This window comes from Trichomycterus rosablanca, chromosome 15 (genome assembly GCF_030014385.1).
Source record: "Trichomycterus rosablanca isolate fTriRos1 chromosome 15, fTriRos1.hap1, whole genome shotgun sequence".
Taxonomy (NCBI): Eukaryota; Metazoa; Chordata; class Actinopteri; order Siluriformes; family Trichomycteridae; genus Trichomycterus; species Trichomycterus rosablanca.
In genome coordinates, this window is record NC_086002.1 from 31,767,032 (window position 1) to 31,787,031 (window position 20,000).

At 43.8% G+C, this 20,000-nt stretch overlaps 2 protein-coding genes across 5 annotated transcripts in view; one reads left to right on the forward strand and one right to left on the reverse strand.

The window, feature by feature from the left end:
- The window catches only part of dcaf15 (DDB1 and CUL4 associated factor 15), a 17,107-nt gene extending 12,744 nt beyond the window's left edge, over positions 1-4,363 (forward strand). For both annotated transcript variants that reach the window (XM_063010653.1, XM_063010654.1), the window contains exons 9-13: positions 1,092-1,214; positions 1,543-1,625; positions 1,732-1,836; positions 3,918-4,033; positions 4,137-4,363. In XM_063010653.1, coding sequence (XP_062866723.1) covers positions 1,092-1,214; positions 1,543-1,625; positions 1,732-1,836; positions 3,918-4,033; positions 4,137-4,192 — 483 coding nt within the window. In that variant the 3' untranslated portion in view covers positions 4,193-4,363. The remainder of the gene's footprint in view (positions 1-1,091; positions 1,215-1,542; positions 1,626-1,731; positions 1,837-3,917; positions 4,034-4,136) is intronic.
- Positions 4,364-7,665: 3,302 nt separating this feature from the next.
- rfx1b (regulatory factor X, 1b (influences HLA class II expression)) overlaps positions 7,666-20,000 on the reverse strand; it is a 21,560-nt gene continuing 9,225 nt past the window's right edge. For 2 of the 3 annotated variants that reach the window (XM_063010650.1, XM_063010651.1), the window contains exons 4-18: positions 19,741-19,818; positions 19,306-19,379; positions 17,094-17,400; positions 16,780-16,961; positions 14,885-15,004; positions 14,634-14,761; positions 14,414-14,532; positions 11,967-12,076; positions 11,732-11,883; positions 11,128-11,225; positions 10,865-11,014; positions 10,539-10,747; positions 10,299-10,452; positions 8,371-8,413; positions 7,666-8,266 (exon numbers count right to left, since the gene is read on the reverse strand). In XM_063010650.1, the coding sequence (XP_062866720.1) occupies positions 8,127-8,266; positions 8,371-8,413; positions 10,299-10,452; positions 10,539-10,747; positions 10,865-11,014; positions 11,128-11,225; positions 11,732-11,883; positions 11,967-12,076; positions 14,414-14,532; positions 14,634-14,761; positions 14,885-15,004; positions 16,780-16,961; positions 17,094-17,400; positions 19,306-19,379; positions 19,741-19,818 (2,064 nt within the window). In that variant the 3' untranslated portion in view covers positions 7,666-8,126. The remainder of the gene's footprint in view (positions 8,267-8,370; positions 8,414-10,298; positions 10,453-10,538; positions 10,748-10,864; positions 11,015-11,127; positions 11,226-11,731; positions 11,884-11,966; positions 12,077-14,413; positions 14,533-14,633; positions 14,762-14,884; positions 15,005-16,779; positions 16,962-17,093; positions 17,401-19,305; positions 19,380-19,740; positions 19,819-20,000) is intronic. The other variant, XM_063010652.1, reaches the window with a different exon arrangement.

The following is a 20,000-nucleotide window of genomic DNA, read 5'->3' on the forward strand; positions in this document are numbered from 1 at the left end:
CATTGAATCGTTTATCCTGTGGAGGAGGTTAGAATCAATTCGAATGAATCATTTAGTCATTGAATCGTTTATCCTGTGGAGGATGTTAGAATCAATTCGAATGAATCATTTAGTCATTGAATCGTTTATCCTGTGAAGGATGTTAGAATCAATTCGAATGAATCATTTAGCCATTGAATCATTTATCCTATGGAGGATGTTAGAATCAATTCGAATGAATCATTTAGTCATTGAATCGTTTGTCCTGTGGAGGATGTTAGAATCAATTCAAATGAATCATTTAGTCATTAAATTATTTATCTTGTGGAGGATGTTAGAATCAATTTGAATGAATCATTTAGTTATTGAATCGTTTATCTTGTGGAGGGTGTTAGAATCAATTCGAATGAATCATTTAGTCATTGAATCGTTTATCCTGTGGAGGAGGTTAGAATTAATTCGAATGAATCATTTAGTGATTGAATCGTTTATCATTTATCTTGTGGAGGATGTTAGACATCCAGAAAAAAAAGAATCAAATTGAATGAATCATTTAGTCATTGAATCATTTATTCTGTTAGAAAACCAGAAAAAATTTAATCAAATCGAATGAATCATTTAGCCATTGAATCGTTTATCCTGTGGAGGATGTTAGAATCAATTCGAATGAATCATTTAGTCATTGAATCGTTTGTCCTGTGGAGGATGTTAGAATCAATTCGAATGAATCATTTAGTCATTGAATCGTTTATCCTGTGGAGGATGTTCGATAACCAGAAAAAGAATCAAATCAAATGAATTGAAAGTTAGAAACCCAGAAAAAATAGAATCAAATCAAATGAATCATTTAGTCATTGAATCGTTGAATCCTGTTAGAAAACCAGTAAAAATGGAATCAAACCAATTGAATCGTTTATCCTGTGGAGGATGTTTCAGAGTTTGGGTTCACAGTTGGGGGCGGGGTCATGGTGTAGCACCGGCGGGCGATTTAAAACGGACGCAGGTCGGACACGCCGACTCTCCCCGGTCAGATCAGGCTTCGTGCCAGTGGTAGCAGATTCCCGGTGGGGAATGGGATATGACTCGGTTTTAAACATCTCTGTTATATATAGTGCATATGTGTGGAGCAGCTGACCCTGGACTTCGAGTATCTGATCAACGAGGTCATCAGGAACGACGCCGAGTGGGCCGCCCAGTTCTGCTCCTTCAGCGATTACGACGTGGTCATCTTAGAGGTGCGTGTGCCCGGTGGCTTCTCTGTGCCCGCATGAACACGACACCCATCAAACTTGCATGGCGCAGTGGTCTTTGGTCGAGGTTTGAACCACCCAGCAGATGATCTTTCAGCATGAACACACACTTTGTTATGGACACTGACCCGAACCATACAGCCAAAACGACACCCAAGTGACTTCTGTCCTGAACCCTTTAACGGTCTGATTAATCAGCCTACGCTGAGTCTCAGTACTCAAAGTCGGCGTGCCAGTATTTACATGGCTGTGTGTGTGTGTGTGTGTTGCCGTGGCAACTCTTTGATGTTGAGCTCTGTTTCCATGCCGACAGGTTTGCCCAGAGACAAACATAGTGGTGATAAACATCGGACTTCTGCTGCTCGCCTTCTCCAACCGCGAAGAGGAACACAGCAGGTACACACACACACACACACACACACACACACACACACACACACACACACACACACAGTGTTGATATGCAAACGATAACCCTGGAGTGTGTGTGTGTGTGTGGCAGGCCTAAGTCGTACCACTCCAGCCTGCAGGTCAGCTGGGATCTGAACACCGGCGCCTGCCGCACCGTCGGCGTGGGCGACCTCATCGAGGTTAAAGGTCAAACAAGGTATGATTTTTTATCTTTCCCTAGCGACCGTTGCTATGCACCGCCTCTTCGAACCTGCTCGGCACTTTGATTGGAGGGGCCAGATTCACCTGTACAGATCATGTGACTCAGATAGAGTAACCAGTGCAACTCTGCCCGTCCGTCTCTCTGTCTGTCTCCATTCATCCGTCTGTCTCTATTCCTCCATCTGTCTGTCTCTCAATTCATGTCTGTCTGTCTCTCCATTCATCTGTCTATCTGTGTCTATCTCTCCATTCATCTGTCTGTCTATCTCTCCATTCATCTGTCTGTCTATCTCCCCATTCATCTGTCTGTCTATCTGTCTGTCTATCTCCCCATTCATCTGTCTGTCTATCTGTCTGTCTATCTCTACATTCATCCGTCTGTCTCTATTCCTCCATCTGTCTGTCTCTCTCAATTCATGTCTGTCTGTCTCTCCATTCATCTGTCTATCTGTCTGTCTATCTCTCCATTCATCTGTCTATCTCTACATTCATCCGTCTGTCTCTATTCCTCCATCTGTCTGTCTCTCAATTCATGTCTGTCTGTCTCTCCTTTCATCTGTCTATCTGTCTGTCTATCTCTCCAGTCATCTGTCTGTCTATCTCTCCATTCATCTGTCTGTCTATCTCTCCATTCATCTGTCTGTCTATCTGTCTGTCTATCTCTCCATTCATCTGTCTCTCTCTTCACCCTTCTGTCTATCTCTCCATTCATCCGTCTGTCTCTATTCCTCCATCTGTCTGTCTCTCTCAATTCATGTCTGTCTGTCTCTCCATTCATCTGTCTGTCTATCTGTCTGTCTATCTCTCCATTCATCTGTCTGTCTCTCTATTCATCTGTCTATCTCTCTATTCCTCCATCTGTCTATCTCTCCATTCATCCGTCTGTCTCTATTCCTCCATCTGTCTGTCTCTCCATTCATCCGTCTGTCTCTCTTCCTCCATCTGTCTATCTCTCCATTCATCCGTCTGTCTCTATTCCTCCATCTGTCTGTCTCTCCATTCATCCGTCTGTCTCTATTCCTCCATCTGTCTATCTCTCCATTCATCCGTCTGTCTCTCTTCCTCCATCTGTCTGTCTCTCCATTCATCCATCTGTCTCTATTCCTCCATCTGTCTGTCCCTCTCAATTCATGTCCGTCTGTCTCTATTCCTCCATCTGTCTATCTCTCCATTCATCCGTCTGTCTCTCTTCCTCCATCTGTCTGTCTCTCCATTCATCCATCTGTCTCTATTCCTCCATCTGTCTATCTCTCCATTCATCCGTCTGTCTCTATTCCTCCATCTGTCTGTCTCTCCATTCATCCATCTGTCTCTATTCCTCCATCTGTCTATCTCTCCATTCATCCGTCTGTCTCTATTCCTCCATCTGTCTGTCTCTCCATTCATCCATCTGTCTCTATTCCTCCATCTGTCTATCTCTCCATTCATCCGTCTGTCTCTATTCCTCCATCTGTCTGTCTCTCCATTCATCCATCTGTCTCTATTCCTCCATCTGTCTATCTCTCCATTCATCCGTCTGTCTCTATTCCTCCATCTGTCTGTCTCTCCATTCATCCATCTGTCTCTATTCCTCCATCTGTCTGTCTCTCTCAATTCATGTCTGTCTGTCTCTCCATTCATCTGTCTATCTCCCTATTCATCCATCTGTCTGTCTCTCTCCCTATTCATCCATCTGTCTGTCTCTCTCCATTCATCCGTCTGTCTGTCTCCATTTATCGGTCTGTCTCTCCATTCATCTGTCTGTCTATCTCTGTTTGTCTATCTCTCCATCCGTCTGTCTGTCTCCATTCATCCGTCTGTCTGTCTATCTCTCCATTCATCTGTCTGTCTCCATTCGTCTATCTCTCTTTCATCTGTCTATTTGTCTAACTCTCCATCTGTCTGTCTCTCTATCTGTTTGTCTATCCCTCCATCTGTCTATCTCTCCATTCATCCTTCTGTCAATCTATCTATCCACCCATTTCTGTCTATCTCTCCATTCATCCGTCTGTCTGTCTCGTACACCAAACCAAGGTGTTGTTTCTGTAATGTTGCTGACCCCCAGTGTCTCTCTCTCTGTCTGTCTCTCTCTCCCAGTGGCAGTGTGTGGAGCTCCTACAGGAAGTCGTGCGTGAACACGGTGATGAGGTGGCTCGTCCCCGAGAGCAGCTCGCGCTACATCAACCGCATGACCAACGAAGCTCTGCACAAAGGTGCGTGTCTCATGGGGGGGGTTAAGAACACAGGGGGCTAGATTCGAACCCTGACCCTCAGGAGCATAATAACGGACGTGGGGCGTGCTTCCTGTTTCCGTAGGTACGTCGCTTCAGGTTCTCGCCGACAGCGATCGAGGAACTTGGATCGTTCTTTGATCGGTCCTGTACGTCGGTTCTTACTCCGGTTCCTGGAGCTCGATGCCCTGACGTGAACCTGGACGGAGCGAGCCGGACGTCCTGCTGCTGCACTAGAACTCCCACCGCTGCAACGAACAAAACCTTATTTTTGTTTGTTTGTTTGTTTTTAAATACACGTTTTAGTTGTTACCTTTGTGCTGTATTGGAATTATTCGTGTCCGTTTTAATCAGGGAGTCGATTAACCCTAGTAACCAAAAGGGTTGCTGGTTCAAGCCACGTCTACCACTGTTGGACCCCTGAGCAGGTCTTGAAGGGTCTTGACTACAGTCACTTTGCCACTTGGCACTCGCTTCTGTACCCCGGGTGGAGGTGATGAGGCGCGGAGACTGCTCCGCATGTGCGCCGATACATTAGAAACGTGCACGTCGATGCCTGTCGGGTCACAAGCGTGCACGTGAGGGGCGGAGATATCAGACTCTGGGCTGACGGTAGCCGAGTCACTGGTATCACTGGACCCCTCATCAGTCTTTAAGGTACCGGACTGGTAATCAGAAGGTTGTCTGTTCGAGACCCCTGAGCAAGTCTTGAAGGGTCCCGACTACAATCCCTTTGCCACTTACCACTCGCTTCTTTACCCCAGCCTAAGGTCCGGACTATCGGGTGGAGGTGATGAGGCGCAGAGACTGCTCCGCATGTGCGTCGATGCCTGTCGGGTCACAACCGTGCACGTGAGGGGCGGAGATATCAAACCACGTCTCTGCCAGGTTGCTTCTGTTGGACCCCCGAGCAAGACCCTTCAAGTCTTGAAGGGTCCCGATTACAATCCCTTTACCACTCGCTTCTTTACCCCAGCGGGTGGAGGTGATGAGGCGCGGAGACTGCTCTGCACATTGCAGGTGTGATATATCGAGGCACAAATTCCCACACACAGACTTCGTCCCGTGAGAAGCTTCTCGAATAAATATATTTCAATACGGTTCCCGGAGTCTTTTCTGCTCCCGCCGGCTCAGGGGTCCGGCGTCGGTGCTCTTTACACCAAGTTCCACGTCTCCGTAGCGAAGTAAATCGAATCAATGACGACACGACCGACACACAGACGATTTATAAACGATTTTAATATCGATTGAGGGGGAAAAATAACAACACAAACGTCGTCACACAAAAGTGTACCAATAAAAACGACACGGAGGCAGGAATTCTGGGAAATCACGTCTCTGCATAGATCGGTTCACACCAGCACGATAAGCAGCCGCTCTGGATCGACTCGTACGGTTAAAGCCGCCGTCGGAGGCGAATCGCCAAAGGCACGAGGGGTACGATCGTTACACACGGGGGCAGCGATCGTTCATGCAAAGATTATAAATAGAGCTCAAAACAAAAGAGAGCGGACACGAAGATCAAAGCCGTTCCGGTCACCGGGCGCCATCTAGCGTGCGTAACTGGCAGTGCGTGCAGCTGACACGTTTCTGCTAGGGCGGGATGACCGGACTTTGGGTGGTTTTTTTTCTTTTTTTTCTACTTTCGGCTCCCGGATTCGTAACAATGACCAAACTGGGGGGGGGGGGGGTGATACAAGTCTGGCACTATGTAGAGTAGGTGCCACACAACAATGTGGTGTCCGGGGGCCCGGGTTCGATCCTCGCTTCTGCAGTGCGTTTTCCAGTCGTGGATTCGAACCCGGCGGACTATAATAAAGCGGTTAGTGAGAATGAATAAATGTCGGTCAGGGGTAAAAATAAAATCCTGATATTTAGAAATGTTGTAATAAATACGACCCCAAATCAGAAAAAGTTGGGACACTATGGAAAATGCAAATAATAAAAAACACAGTTTCTTACATTTACTTTGACTTTTATTTGATGTCAGACAGGATGAACCTGAGATATTTCATCTTTTATCTGTTCAACTTAATTTAATTAATTAATTTATTTATTTATTTTAAAATTTTTCTCCCCCTTTAGCGCATCCAATTGTTCAATTTGCATCGTGCTTCCTCTCTGTCTACGCCGAACCCTGCCCTGACCGAGGAGATCGAACCTAACCCAGCCCATGAGTGTGGCGCCACCTAGCGTTGCATGCGGAGAGACACACCCTGAGAGCACCCTTCCTCATCTCTTGTGCGGGCGCCTCTAATCAGCCGGCAGAGCTCGTTAATCGCATTCTGACAGAGAGAGACCCACATCCGGTTCTTTGTCCAGCCCCCCCCCCCCCCCCCCCCGACTGAGCAACCGGCCAATCGTTGCTCATACAGCCGCCCGGCCTCGGACCGGTGAGGCAGGGCTGGATTCGAAAACCACGTACTCGGAATCCGGCTCTGGTTGCAGCGTTTCATTTCATTCATTAATAAACGTCCATTCCTGCATTTCAGGCCCGCAACAGATTCCAAAAAAGTTAGGACGGGGGTAATTTAGGGCTAATAATGAGGTGAAAAAACTCAATAACGATGTGATTGTAATCATGGTTTGGTACAAAAGCAGCATCCAGGAAAGGCCGAGTCATGAAGAAGAGGGTACGGGTGCTGGACCGGCCCGCCTGCAGTCCTGACCGGTCCCCAGTAGAGAACGTGTGGAGGATTTTGACCCCCCCCCCCCCAAAAATAAAAGCTAAAAACTTTACAAAGTGGTGAATGCTTTACTGTCCCAACTTTTTTTGGAATGTGTTGCGGGTCTGAAATGTAGGAATGAGGTTTATTAATGAATAAAAGATGAAACATCTCAGGTTCATCCTGTCCGACATCAAATAGAAGTCAATGTAAGAAAAACGATTTGCATTTTCCATCCCGTCCCAACTTTTTCTGATTTGGGGTTGTAATATACAGTATAATCCCAAAAAATCCTATATTCATATTTGCCCTTATCATCACTACGTCACGATCGCTATTAAAGTGACACGGAGCTGCGGGTTTTTACAAAGGCGGCTTAAGGATATACAATGACTGACTGACGCCTTGTGTTCGCTCGAGGGCGTGATGGCCAACACGTGCTTCCTCCTAAACATCCTCCCACTATATGTACCGACGTGTGGGGTGGCGGGGACCCGAAGCATGACCGTCTAAGGCATCGATATGATAATCGTCATGGAGCGGCCCCGCCCTCTTCGCAGCTAGAACAGACTCCTCCGGAACGAGACGGTCCGTTGGCCACATCTTTTCACCTGCGAGAGCAGAGTGAGACCGTCTGGGAGTCAAAAGCAAGTGGTGGGTGGGAACTAGATCATCCCACGTGGGCGTCGGCTTCTAGGGCGGATTCTTTGAATCTTTCCACAATATCGTGCACGGTAGATGGTGGAAAAAACCTCCGATTGGCAATTCGCTCACAGATTTGGCACCGAGTGCTTCAACGGTTGCGTTTAAAACCCGCCGAACCCTGTGACTCGTCCAGCCGTCGATATTTTTCGGGTCAGAAAAGCGGGCGGGGTCCTGATCAAGTGCCGGCTCTAATATTCACACGCGTTAAGGCATCCGAAATCAACGTAAGGCATCGGACGAATATAAAGATTCATCTTTTATATAGAGGTAATAGAATATAGAACTCTGCTAAAGAATAAGGCAAACCTGCGTGGCACGAGACATTCGAGACATCACCTACGGCCAAAAGTATGTGGACACGCCTTCTAATCCCCACCGACGCACTCCGAGGTCTTGTAGAAAGAAAGAAAGAATGTCCAACAAGCTGATGCTCAGGTGTCCCAATACTTTTGACCATATAGTGTGTGTGTGTGTGTGCAGCTGAAGTTATAAGTTTACATACATCAGACCTGAGGCTGAACCAGGTTCGAATCTCAGCGGTGCTATCGACCGACCGGGCGTCCACACGGACGTGATCGCGCCCAGTGTCCGAGCCTTTCGTGTCTGTGTGGACGCCCCGCCAGGTCGGCAGCGCCGCTGAGATTGGAAGTGTACAGTGTGTGTGTGTGTGTGTGTGTGTGTGTGTGTGTGTGTGTGTGTGTGTGTTAGTCGTGCGCGCTGTTCAACAGCTCCGTTCGGGCCAGTTTGGCCGGCGGTTCGAGAGGCTCCTCCCCCACGCCGCTGGACTCGGCCAGGACCGACATCTGATCCTCGTCGCTCTCGTCGTCCTCCTCTTCCTCCTCGTCTAACACACACACACACACACACACACACACGCGCGCGGGTTACGTTAGCGCACTGGGACGCGAGAGGCGAGGACGGTCGCCGTTAGCGACGGGAGTTTGGTACCTTTCTCCGTATCCGCCAGGCTGTTTCGGCCGATGTTGGAAAACTGGGGAAACACACAACGGGAACGAACGGTCAGTAACTGCCCCCTCCTGAATAATACACAGTACGGTCAAAAGTATTGGGACGCCTGATTATGAGTGTGAATCTTTCCACAATATCATGCACGGTAGATGGTAACATTTCGAGATATCGCGGCTTCTATACGGCTCGTAGATACGCCCACCCGCTCAGCGGCCACGCCCGTCTTTATACCCATTTTTGCCCCATTCACTTCCATTCATTTTTTGAAAGGCAGGTTGATCTACTGAACGTCTGCACCAACCGCATGACCAAAAGTATTCGAACGCCACCAACTACATGACCAAAAGTATTCGGACGCCACCAACCACCTGATTAAAAATATTCGGTCGCCACCAACCGCTTGACCAAAAGTATTCGAACGGCACCAACTACATGACCAAAAGTATTCGGACGCCACTTAACCGCATGACCAAAACTATCCAGACGCCACCAACTGCATGATTAAAAAATATTCGAACGCCACTTAACCGCATGACCTAAAGTATTTGGACGCCACCAACCACATGACCGAAAGTATTCGGACGCCACCAACCGCATGACCTAAAGTATTTGGACGCCACCAACCACATGACCGAAAGTATTCGGACGCCACCAACCGCATGACCAAAAATATCTAGACGCCACTAACTGCATGACCTAAAGTATTTGGACGCCACCAACCGTATGACCGAAAATATCCGGACGCCACCGACCGCTTGACCGAAAGTATTCGGACGCCACCGACCGCTTGACCGAAAGTATTCGGACGCCACCGACCGCTTGACCGAAAGTATTCGGACGCCACCGACCGCTTGACCGAAAGTATTCGGACGCCACCTACCGCTTGACCGAAAGTATTCGGACGCCACCAACCGCTTGACCGAAAGTATATCTAGACCCCACTAACTGCGGACGCCACCAACCGCTTGACCGAAAGTATTCGGAAGCCACCAACCGCTTGACCGAAAGTATTCGAACGCCACTAACTGCATGACCTAAAGTATTTGGACGCCACCAACATGTGGTATTCAGACGCCACCAACCACATGACCAAAAGTGTTCGGACGCCACCAACCGCATGACCAAAAGTATTCGGACGCCACCAACCATTTGACCAAAAGTATTCGGACGCCACCAACCGCTTGACCAAAAATATCCAGCCGCCACCAACCACATGACCAAAAGTATTCGGACGCCACCAACCGCTTGACCGAAAGTATTCGGACGCCACTAACTGCATGACCTAAAGTATTTGGACGCCACCAACCGTATGACCGAAAATATCCGGACGCCATCAACCGCTTGACCAAAAGTATTCGGACGCCACCAACCGTTTGACCGAAAACATTCAGACGCACCAACTTCATGACCAAAAGTATCCAGACGCACACCAACCACATGACTAAAAACATTCGGACGCCACCAACCGCTTGACCGAAAGTATTCGGACGCCACCAACCGCTTGACCGAAAATATTCGGACGCCACCAACCGCTTGACCGAAAATATTCGGACGCCACCAACCGCTTGACCGAAAATATTCGGACGCCACCAACCGCTTGACCGAAAGTATTCGGACGCCACCAACCGCTTGACCGAAAGTATTCGGACGCCACTAACTGCATGACCAAAAATATCCGGCCGCCACCAACCACATGACCAAAAATATCTAGACCCCACTAACTGCATGACCTAAAGTATTTGGACGCCACCAACATGTGGTATTCAGACGCCACCAACCACATGAACAAAAGTGTTCGGACGCCACCAACCGCATGACCAAAAGTGTTCAGATGCCTACCCTTGCTGAGCTGCTGAGTGTGATACTTGCATATATGTGTGTGTGTGTGTGTGTGTGTGTGTGCTTACCTCTCCCATCACTGCGATGGCCGTTTCTCCTCTAGCCTTGGCGACTCTGTGCTCCACCAGGTAGTACATGTACTCGTCGTAGAGAAGCCTGATCAGGTGGAAGGATCCGAAACTGGCCGCGCTGCGCAGAGTCAGATCCCTGATCACCATGGAGCTGTGGGCCCAGACGGAGAGTGTGAGTGTGTGTGTGTGTGTAGAATTCAGCCAATGGGTGTGGAGTGTGTCTGTGTGTGTGCGTACCTGTAGAAGCTCCACTTGAGCAGGAAGTGTTTGGCAGCCTTGGTGAAGGACGGACTGGACGTGTAGGGCTTGAGGACGTGGGTGACGACGTCGTCCAGCCACGCGGCCCACTGCTCCAGGGACTTCTGCTGCTGCAGGGTCGTCTTAAAGTCCTGCTCGATCCTCTGTACTGTCCTCTCCTCACAGGCACACACCCAGGAGGCCTGCTCCTGCTCACACACACACACACACACACACACACACAGAGGATGGGTCGTCTGTGTACTGTCGTTTGTAGTTGTGTACCTCTGGACACTGTTAAAGTGTGTGTGTGTGTGTGTGTGTACCTGGACGTTGTTGAAGTCCACTCGGTTGAGGTCACTGAGCATCTGTGTGATCTGAGCTGAGTTCTGCAGGACGGCGCGAGCAGCCTGAGCCAGGTGATTCAGAGACGTGTACCTGCGCAACGTCTGCGCAAACGCACCTGCACACACCACCTACACACACACACACACACACACACACACATATATATATATATACAGAGGTATATATACTGTAACTACAGTGCATCTGTGTGTATGTGTGTGTGTGTGTGTGTGTGACTGACCTTCACGCGGACCATCTCCTCCGGTATGTTCATCATGGCGCTGGTCAGCCAGCTCTCTAAACTCTTGGCACAGTTGCGGATGGCTTGGGTTAAGGCACCTGCACAACAATCCACGTTTAGGTTCAGGAACCTTTTCAGGAACCGTTCTGGTTCCAGCACCAAGTTTTCTAACAGGGGTCTGGTACTGTGTGTATCAGTGTTACTGGTGTGTAGATGTGTAGTGGTGTTTAGGTGTTGTGTATCAGTGTGTAGATGGTGCAGGGTGGTGTGTAGGTGGTGCAGGGTGGTGTGTGGGTGGTGCAGGGTGGTGTGTAGGTGGTGCAGGGTGGTGTGTAGGTGGTGCAGGGTGGTGTGTGGGTGGTGCAGGGTGGTGTGTAGGTGGTGCAGGGTGGTGTGTAGGTGGTGCAGGGTGGTGTGTTGGTGGTGCAGGGTGGTGTGTAGGTGGTGCAGGGTGGTGTGTAGGTGATGCAGGGTGGTGTGTGGGTGATGCAGGGTGGTGTGTTGGTGGTGTGTGGGTGATGCAGGGTGGTGTGTTGGTGGTGCAGGATGGTGTGTGGGTGGTGCAGGGTGGTGTGTAGGTGGTGCAGGGTGCTGAGGGACTCACTGGGTATGGGTGTGAGCACGTCCGGGATCAGGATCTCCACCAGGCTCTGGTACAGCGTGTTGTCGCAGTTGCGGCTCCAGTGCAGAACCGGCTCGTACTTGCACAGCTGCACCAGACAGGCTTTGGGGAGGCGCTTCTCGGATTCGGCGTTCCTAGAGGGGCACGAGAGAGGAGCGTGAGCGGGTGAGGGTTCCACGAGAGAGGAACGGGCGCGGTCATGGGTGCGGACACTCACAGGTCGAGCGGGTTCATGTCGCCGGTCGGGCCCTCGCCGAGTCTCCAGAAGCTCTTCCACAGGGTCTCCACCAGAGGAAACTGCAGGTTCACCATGACGTCCACTATAGCCTGTCATACACACACGGTCAGGGTAACGGTGGGTCCGGTTCTAGCAGGGGATACCTGGTACATGGCGTCAATCTGTACCCCCTCCGTTCAGACAAATCGTCTATCGTTCGTCCAGGTGAATCGACCGTTCCACCCTCGGACACAGCCAATCAGGTCTGTTTTTGTTGTTATGGAAGCGCCTACTATAACTATACTATTATTACTATAACTATACTACCATAACTGTACTATACTACTACAACTATACTATACTACTATTACTTAAGTTATACTACAATAACTACTATACTACATGACTATACTATACTACTATTACTTAAGTTATACTACAATAACTGTACTATACTACTACAACTATACTACATAACTGTACTATACTACTATAACTATACTTCTACAACTATACTATACTACTATTACTTAAGTTATACAACAATAACTGTACTATACTACATGACTATACTATACTACTATGACTTCACTATACTACTATTACTATAACTATACTACCATAACTGTACTATAATACTATATCATATAACTATACTAATATAACTATACTACCATAACTGTATTATACTACTATACCATACTCCTATCTACTATAACTACACTATACTACTACAACTATACTATTGTACTATGTTATACTCTTATAACTGTACTGTACTACTATAACACTACCATGACTATACTATACTACAACTATACTATTATAATATACTACTCTTATAACCGTACTATACTACTATAACAATACTACCATGACTATACTATACTACAACTATACTATTATAATATACTACTCTTATAACCGTACTATACTACTATAACAATACTACTATGACTATACTATACTACAACTATACTATTATAATATACTACTCTTATAACCGTACTATACTACTATAACAATACTACCATGACTATACTATACTACAACTATACTATTATAATATACTACTCTTATAACCGTACTATACTACTATAACAATACTACTATGACTATACTACAACTATACTATTATAATATACTATTCTTATAATTGTACTATACTACTATAAAACTATATACTATACCTGTACTGCTTTATATTATACTATATACTGTAGTAGTACTATAACTATACTACTACAACTATACTATTATACTATGCTATACTCTTATAACTATACTGTACTTCTATAACTACACTACTATAACTATACTATTATATTATGCTATACTACTGTAACTATACTATATTACTATAACAATAGTATACTGCTATAAATGTACTATACTACTAAGACAATACTACAATAGCTACACTATACTACTATAACTATATTACTATTACTGTAACTAATATACAACTATACTACTATAACTATACAATACTACTATTACTGTAACTGTACTACTATAACTATATTACTATAAATATATTATACTATTAACTACATTATACTAGTATAACTATACTATTATATCTATACTATACTATTATAACTATACTACTACAACCATATTATTGTACTATGCTATACTACTGTAACTGTACTATATTGCTATAATAATAGTATACTGCTATAACTATACTACTATGACTATACTATGCTACTACAACTACACTATACTTCTATAACTATACTATATTACTACAACTTTACCACAATAACTACTATACTACTATATACTATACCACTACAACTGTACTATACTTCTAACTACACTATACTACTACAACTATACTATACTAAAATAACTATACTCTTAAAAATTTACTATATTACTACAAACTTACTACAATAACTATGCTACAATAACTGTACTACACTACAATAATCCTATATACTACTTTACCTACACTATACTACTATAACTACTATACTACTACAACTAAACTGTACTAAAATAACTATACTACTGTAACTGTACTATTTTACTACAACTTTACTAAAATAACTGTACTATACTACTAAAATACTATATACTACTATACCTACACTATACTACTATAACTATTCTAAAATAACTATACTTCTGTAACTATACTATAACTGTACAGCCAAATCATCTATTGTTCGTCCAGGCGAATCGACCATTCCACCCCCAGACACATCCAATCAGGTCTGTTTGGCTGCCTGGCAGGTCGACAGTACATCTGAGATTATACATTATTAATATATACAGTACACACACTATGATTTTGATTTTGGTCTTGAGTAAGTAAGCAGGAAGAGCAAACCAGTCCGACCTTCCCTCCCTCAACTACCACCAGTAGTGTTTTTGTAGGGGGGGGGTTTTACACGCCTGAATTCTGGATCCGGCAACCCGAGGTCATCCATCATTACCTCACAGTGTTCCCGGTAGAGCTGCCTGAAGGCCCGGATGTCTTCCAGAAGGATCCCGTCGGGCAGAGCTTTACCCTGCAGGTCGATCTCCGGGAACTCGGGCAGAGAGTGAGACGTGTCTGAGAGCGAGACAGACGGGACGAGACATCAGGAATTATAAAAAATAAATAAGGTGAGTGATGATGAGAATTCCATTGATTACGTATTTCTGGCACCTTACCCAAAAACTGCTGGTACTGATGAACTTGGGAGCTGATGTCGGGCATCCCCGCCCCCGGTCCTGCTCCCTGTCCCACCCCTATGCCCATCCCGTTGGTCATTCCCTCGAACTTCTGCACCGGTCGGATCCTAAAATTAGGGGGGAAAAAACGTTAGGAACGTCTGAAGCTTCTTTAGTGTCTGATTCTGATCGTATTTAGACTGATGAATAACCATGGTGACTGATGAATTCACACACACACACACACACACCTGTGCTTTTGGGAGAAGGGCTGTTGCCTCATGGCCAGGTGCTGCTGATCCTCCATGAGCCGGAGCAGAGGGGAGCTGGCCTTGATCCGAAGGCCGTAGTAGTGGTACTTCGAGTTCCCTCTGAAAACGCACGCGTGCACACACACACACACACACACACACACAAACACACACACACACAAACACGCGCGCACACACAATCTATTATGTTTATCCATTAACACACATGAATCATTTGTGAGTCTGTACACACACGTGTGCACGCTTGTTTGATGGTTCACAGGGGTACAGGTGCTAGTGCTGCACTGCTGCATTACATAAATAGGTTTGAACCTTGCCTTCGGGGCACTTGCTGTAATACTGGGGTTGTTTGTTGTTATGGAAACACCTTCTATAACTATACTACTATAACTATACTATACTGCTATAACTACACTACTATGACTATGCTGTATTACTATAACTATACTACTACAACTATAGTAAACTATACTACTGTAACTATATTAACAACTACTATACTACTATAACTACACTATACTACTGTAACTATATTAACAACTACTATACTACTATAACTACACTATATTACTGGAACTATACTACTATAACTACACTATACTACTGGAACTTCACTACTATATACTATACTACACTATGACTATACTACTATAACTCTTACTATAACTATATTACTATAATTATACTATACTACTATAACTATACTAATAAAACTATACTATATTACTATAACTATACTGCTGTAACTACACTAATATAACTATACTATACTACTATAACTATAGTAATATAACTTTACTGTTACTATAACTATATTGCTGTAACTATACTAATATAACTATACGTCTATAACTATACTAATATAGCTGTACTAAACTACTATAATTATACTGCTGTAACTACTACTATAACTATACTATACTACTGTAACTATACTAATAAAACTAAACTATACGTCTATAACTATACTAATATAGCTGTACTAAACTACTATAATTATACTGCTGTAAGTATACTACTATAACTATACTATACTACTGTAACTATACTAATAAAACTATACTATATTACTATAACTATACTGCTGTAACTACACTAATATAACTATACTATACTACTATAACTATAGTAATATAAATTTACTGTTACTATAACTATATTGCTGTAACTATACTAATATAACTATACGTCTATAACTATACTAATATAGCTGTACTAAACTACTATAATTATACTGTTGTAAGTATACTACTATAACTATACTATACTACTGTAACTATACTAATAAAACTATACTATATTACTATAACTATACTACTGTAACTACACTAATATAACTAAACTATACGTCTATTACTATACTAATATAACTTTACTATGTTACTATAACTATATTGCTGTAACTATATTAATATAACTATACTATGTCTATAACTATACTAATATAGTTATACTAAACTACTATAATTATACTGCTGTAAGTATACTACTATAACTATACTATACTACTGTAACTATACTAATGTAACTATACTACTATAACTTTGTAAAACTACTATAACTACACTATACTACTATAATTACACTACTATATACTATACTATAACTATACTACTATAACTATAACTGTACTGTATTACTATAATTATACTTCACTACTATAACTAAACCACTACATACTATACTACTATAACTTTACTACTATGATTATACTGTATCAATATAACTTTACTACTATAACTATACTACTATGATTATACTATACTACTGCAACTATACTATACTGCTATAACTACACTACAATATGCTATACCCCTATAACTATACTACAGTGAGATAACGCGTCCCTTGACCACAGCCGTGAGAGCGTGTACCTGGTGCCGAGGCGTCTGGTGCGCAGACCCATGAACACCGAGCGGATGAGCTTGCCGAACGAGGCGGCGTTGACGGGCTCCAGTTTGGCCTCCTGGCAGTGCAGCAGGTAGTGACAGTACAGGGTGCAGCGGGGCAGACTCACGCCCTCCGACGTCTCGTAGTTCTCACACAGCCACTGCAACTGCACCACAGACGGGGAGATTCGAACCTGTGACTTTATTTCATAAACGCTGAACCTTCATCATATTCAGATTTTTAGGCCTTCCCTAAACTGTTGCTGCCTTCCCATGATTATTCTGAGCTGCGTACTCACCGTGGCGGGTGACGCTCGGGGCGGGTGAGAATAGTTCTGACTCGCTCCTCCCAGCATGTACCCGGGCGGGATGGCGTAACTTCCCGTCCCTCCCCCGCTGGCCCCGCCCCCTGCGGACGAAGACCCTCCTGCCGTCGCTGAGACCCCCGAGCCTCCTCCTCCGCCCGAGAATCCCGCACTCACGGGCTGCGAGGTCACCGGGGTGGAGACCTGAGATCCGGACGCGGGCGGGTCACTGTAGTACTGGCTGGAGGGCGTGGCCTGGCTGTACAGGGAGGATTCTGGGTACGTGTAGCTACCGGAACGACTGACGGGAGAGAGAAATCCCAAAAGAGACATCAAATAGACATCAAAGAGAAATCAGAGACATCAAATAGACATCAAATAGACATCAAAGAGAAATCAGAGACATCAAATAGACATCAAAGAGAAATCAGAGACATCAAATAGACATCAAAGAGAAATCAGAGACATCAAAGAGAAATTAAATAGAAATCAGAGACATCAAAGAGAAATTGAACACATCAAGTAGACATCAAAGAGAAATCGAACACATCAAATAGACATCAAAGAGAAATCATAGACATCAAATAGACATCAAAGAGAAATCATAGACATCAAATAAACATCAAAGAGAAATCATGGACATCAAATAGACATCAAAGAGAAATCATCGACATCAAATAGACATCAAAGAGAAATTGAACAAATCAAGTAGACATCAAAGAGAAATCGAACACATCAAATAGACATCAAAGAGAAATCATAGACATCAAACAGACATCAAAGAGAAATCATAGACATCAAATAAACATCAAAGAGAAATCATAGACATCAAATAGACATCAAAGAGAAATCATAGACATCAAATAGACAAAGAGAAATTAAATTGAAATCAGACATCAAAGAGAAATTGAACAAATCAGGTAGACATCAAAGAGAAATCAAAGACATCAGACATCAAATAGACTTAAAAAATAAATCATAGACATCAAAGAGAAATTAAATAGAAATCATAGACATCAAAGAGAAAATCGAACACATCAAATAGACATCAAAGAGAAATCATAGACACCAAATAGACATCAAAGAGAAATCATAGACATCAAATAGACATCAAAGAGAAATCATAGACATCAAATAAACATCAAAGAGAAATCATGGACATCAAATAGACATCAAAGAGAAATCATCGACATCAAATAGACATCAAAGAGAAATTGAACAAATCAAGTAGACATCAAAGAGAAATCGAACACATCAAATAGACATCAAAGAGAAATCATAGACATCAAACAGACATCAAAGAGAAATCATAGACATCAAATAAACATCAAAGACAAATCATAGACATCAAACAGACATCAAAGAGAAATCATAGACATCAAATAAACATCAAAGACAAATCATAGACATCAAATAGACATCAAAGAGAAATCATAGACATCAAATAGACAAAGAGAAATTAAATTGAAATCATAGACATCAAAGAGAAATTGAACAAATCAAGTAGACATCAAAGAGAAATCAAAGACATCAAAGACAAATCAGAGACATCAAATAGACTTAAAAAAGAAATCATAGACATCAAAGAGAAATCAGAGATATCAAATAGACATCAAAGAGAAATCAAATTGAAATCATAGACATCAAAGACAAATCAAAGACATCAAAGACAAATCAGAGACATCAAATAGACTTAAAGAAGAAATCATAGACATCAAAGAGAAATCAGAGATATCAAATAGACATCAAAGAGAAATCAAATTAAAATCATAGACATCAAAGAGAAATCAGAGACATCAAATAGACATCAAAGAGAAATCAGAGACAAAGAAGTCAAAGGGACATCAAAGATACATAAAAGATAAATCAGAGACATCAAATAGACATCAAAGATAAATCAGATACATCAAAGAGACATCAGAGACATTAAAGAAAATCAAAGAAAAGTCAAAGGAACATCAAAGAGATATCAAAGAGAGATCAGAGACATCAAATAGACATCAAAGAGAGATCAGAGACATCAAATAAACATCAAAGACAGATCAGAGACATCAAATAGACATCAAAGAGAGATCAGAGACATCAAATAGACATCAAAGAGAGATCAGAGACATCAAATAGACATCAAAGAGAAATCAGAGACATCAAATAGAAATCAGAGACATCAAATAGAAATCAGAGACATCAAAGAAGTGTTTGATCTTACATGGGTGTGCTGTCGTAGCTGCTGTCTCCGTCCACATACTGGTTGGAGTAGACATGCTGGCCAACTTGAGAGATCTACACACACACACACACACACACACACAGGTTAAATGCAGACACGTAACTGTACGTCTCCAGATTTAGTCATATCCGATTCCTGATTGTGAATCCGGTGCTGCTTCTACAGCCCCACCCAGAGACACGCTAAACTCTGTATGGCCCCGCCCTGCTTAGCTCCACATTCCTTCACTTCTGTACAGCAGCTTCGGGCTACTAACCAGGGTCCTTACACGGCGATTAAAGACCCCGCCCACTTTTCATTTTTTTAGTCCCGTCTTTTCCCACCCAGCAGACTGATGGCGATCGTGCCCGCTAGAGGGTAGCAGAGCTGAGATCGGAACTCGGGCCGTATGTGCATGTATGACTGTGGCTTTACCTCCGGTGTGATGTGCAGGCCGCTGACTCCCAGCTGTCCACTCTGGCTCTTGGTGGTGCTCTGTACTACTGACCTCTGCTGGTGGGAGGGAAAAACACCATTCATTCATAACACATTATAAATAGTAAAGAACATTTATACACCATCACTATATGGTACACACACACACACACACACACACACACACTATATAGACAAAAGCATTGGGACACGCCTTCTAACATCAGGATCAGCGTCCGGCAGCATAATTAAATGCTTCT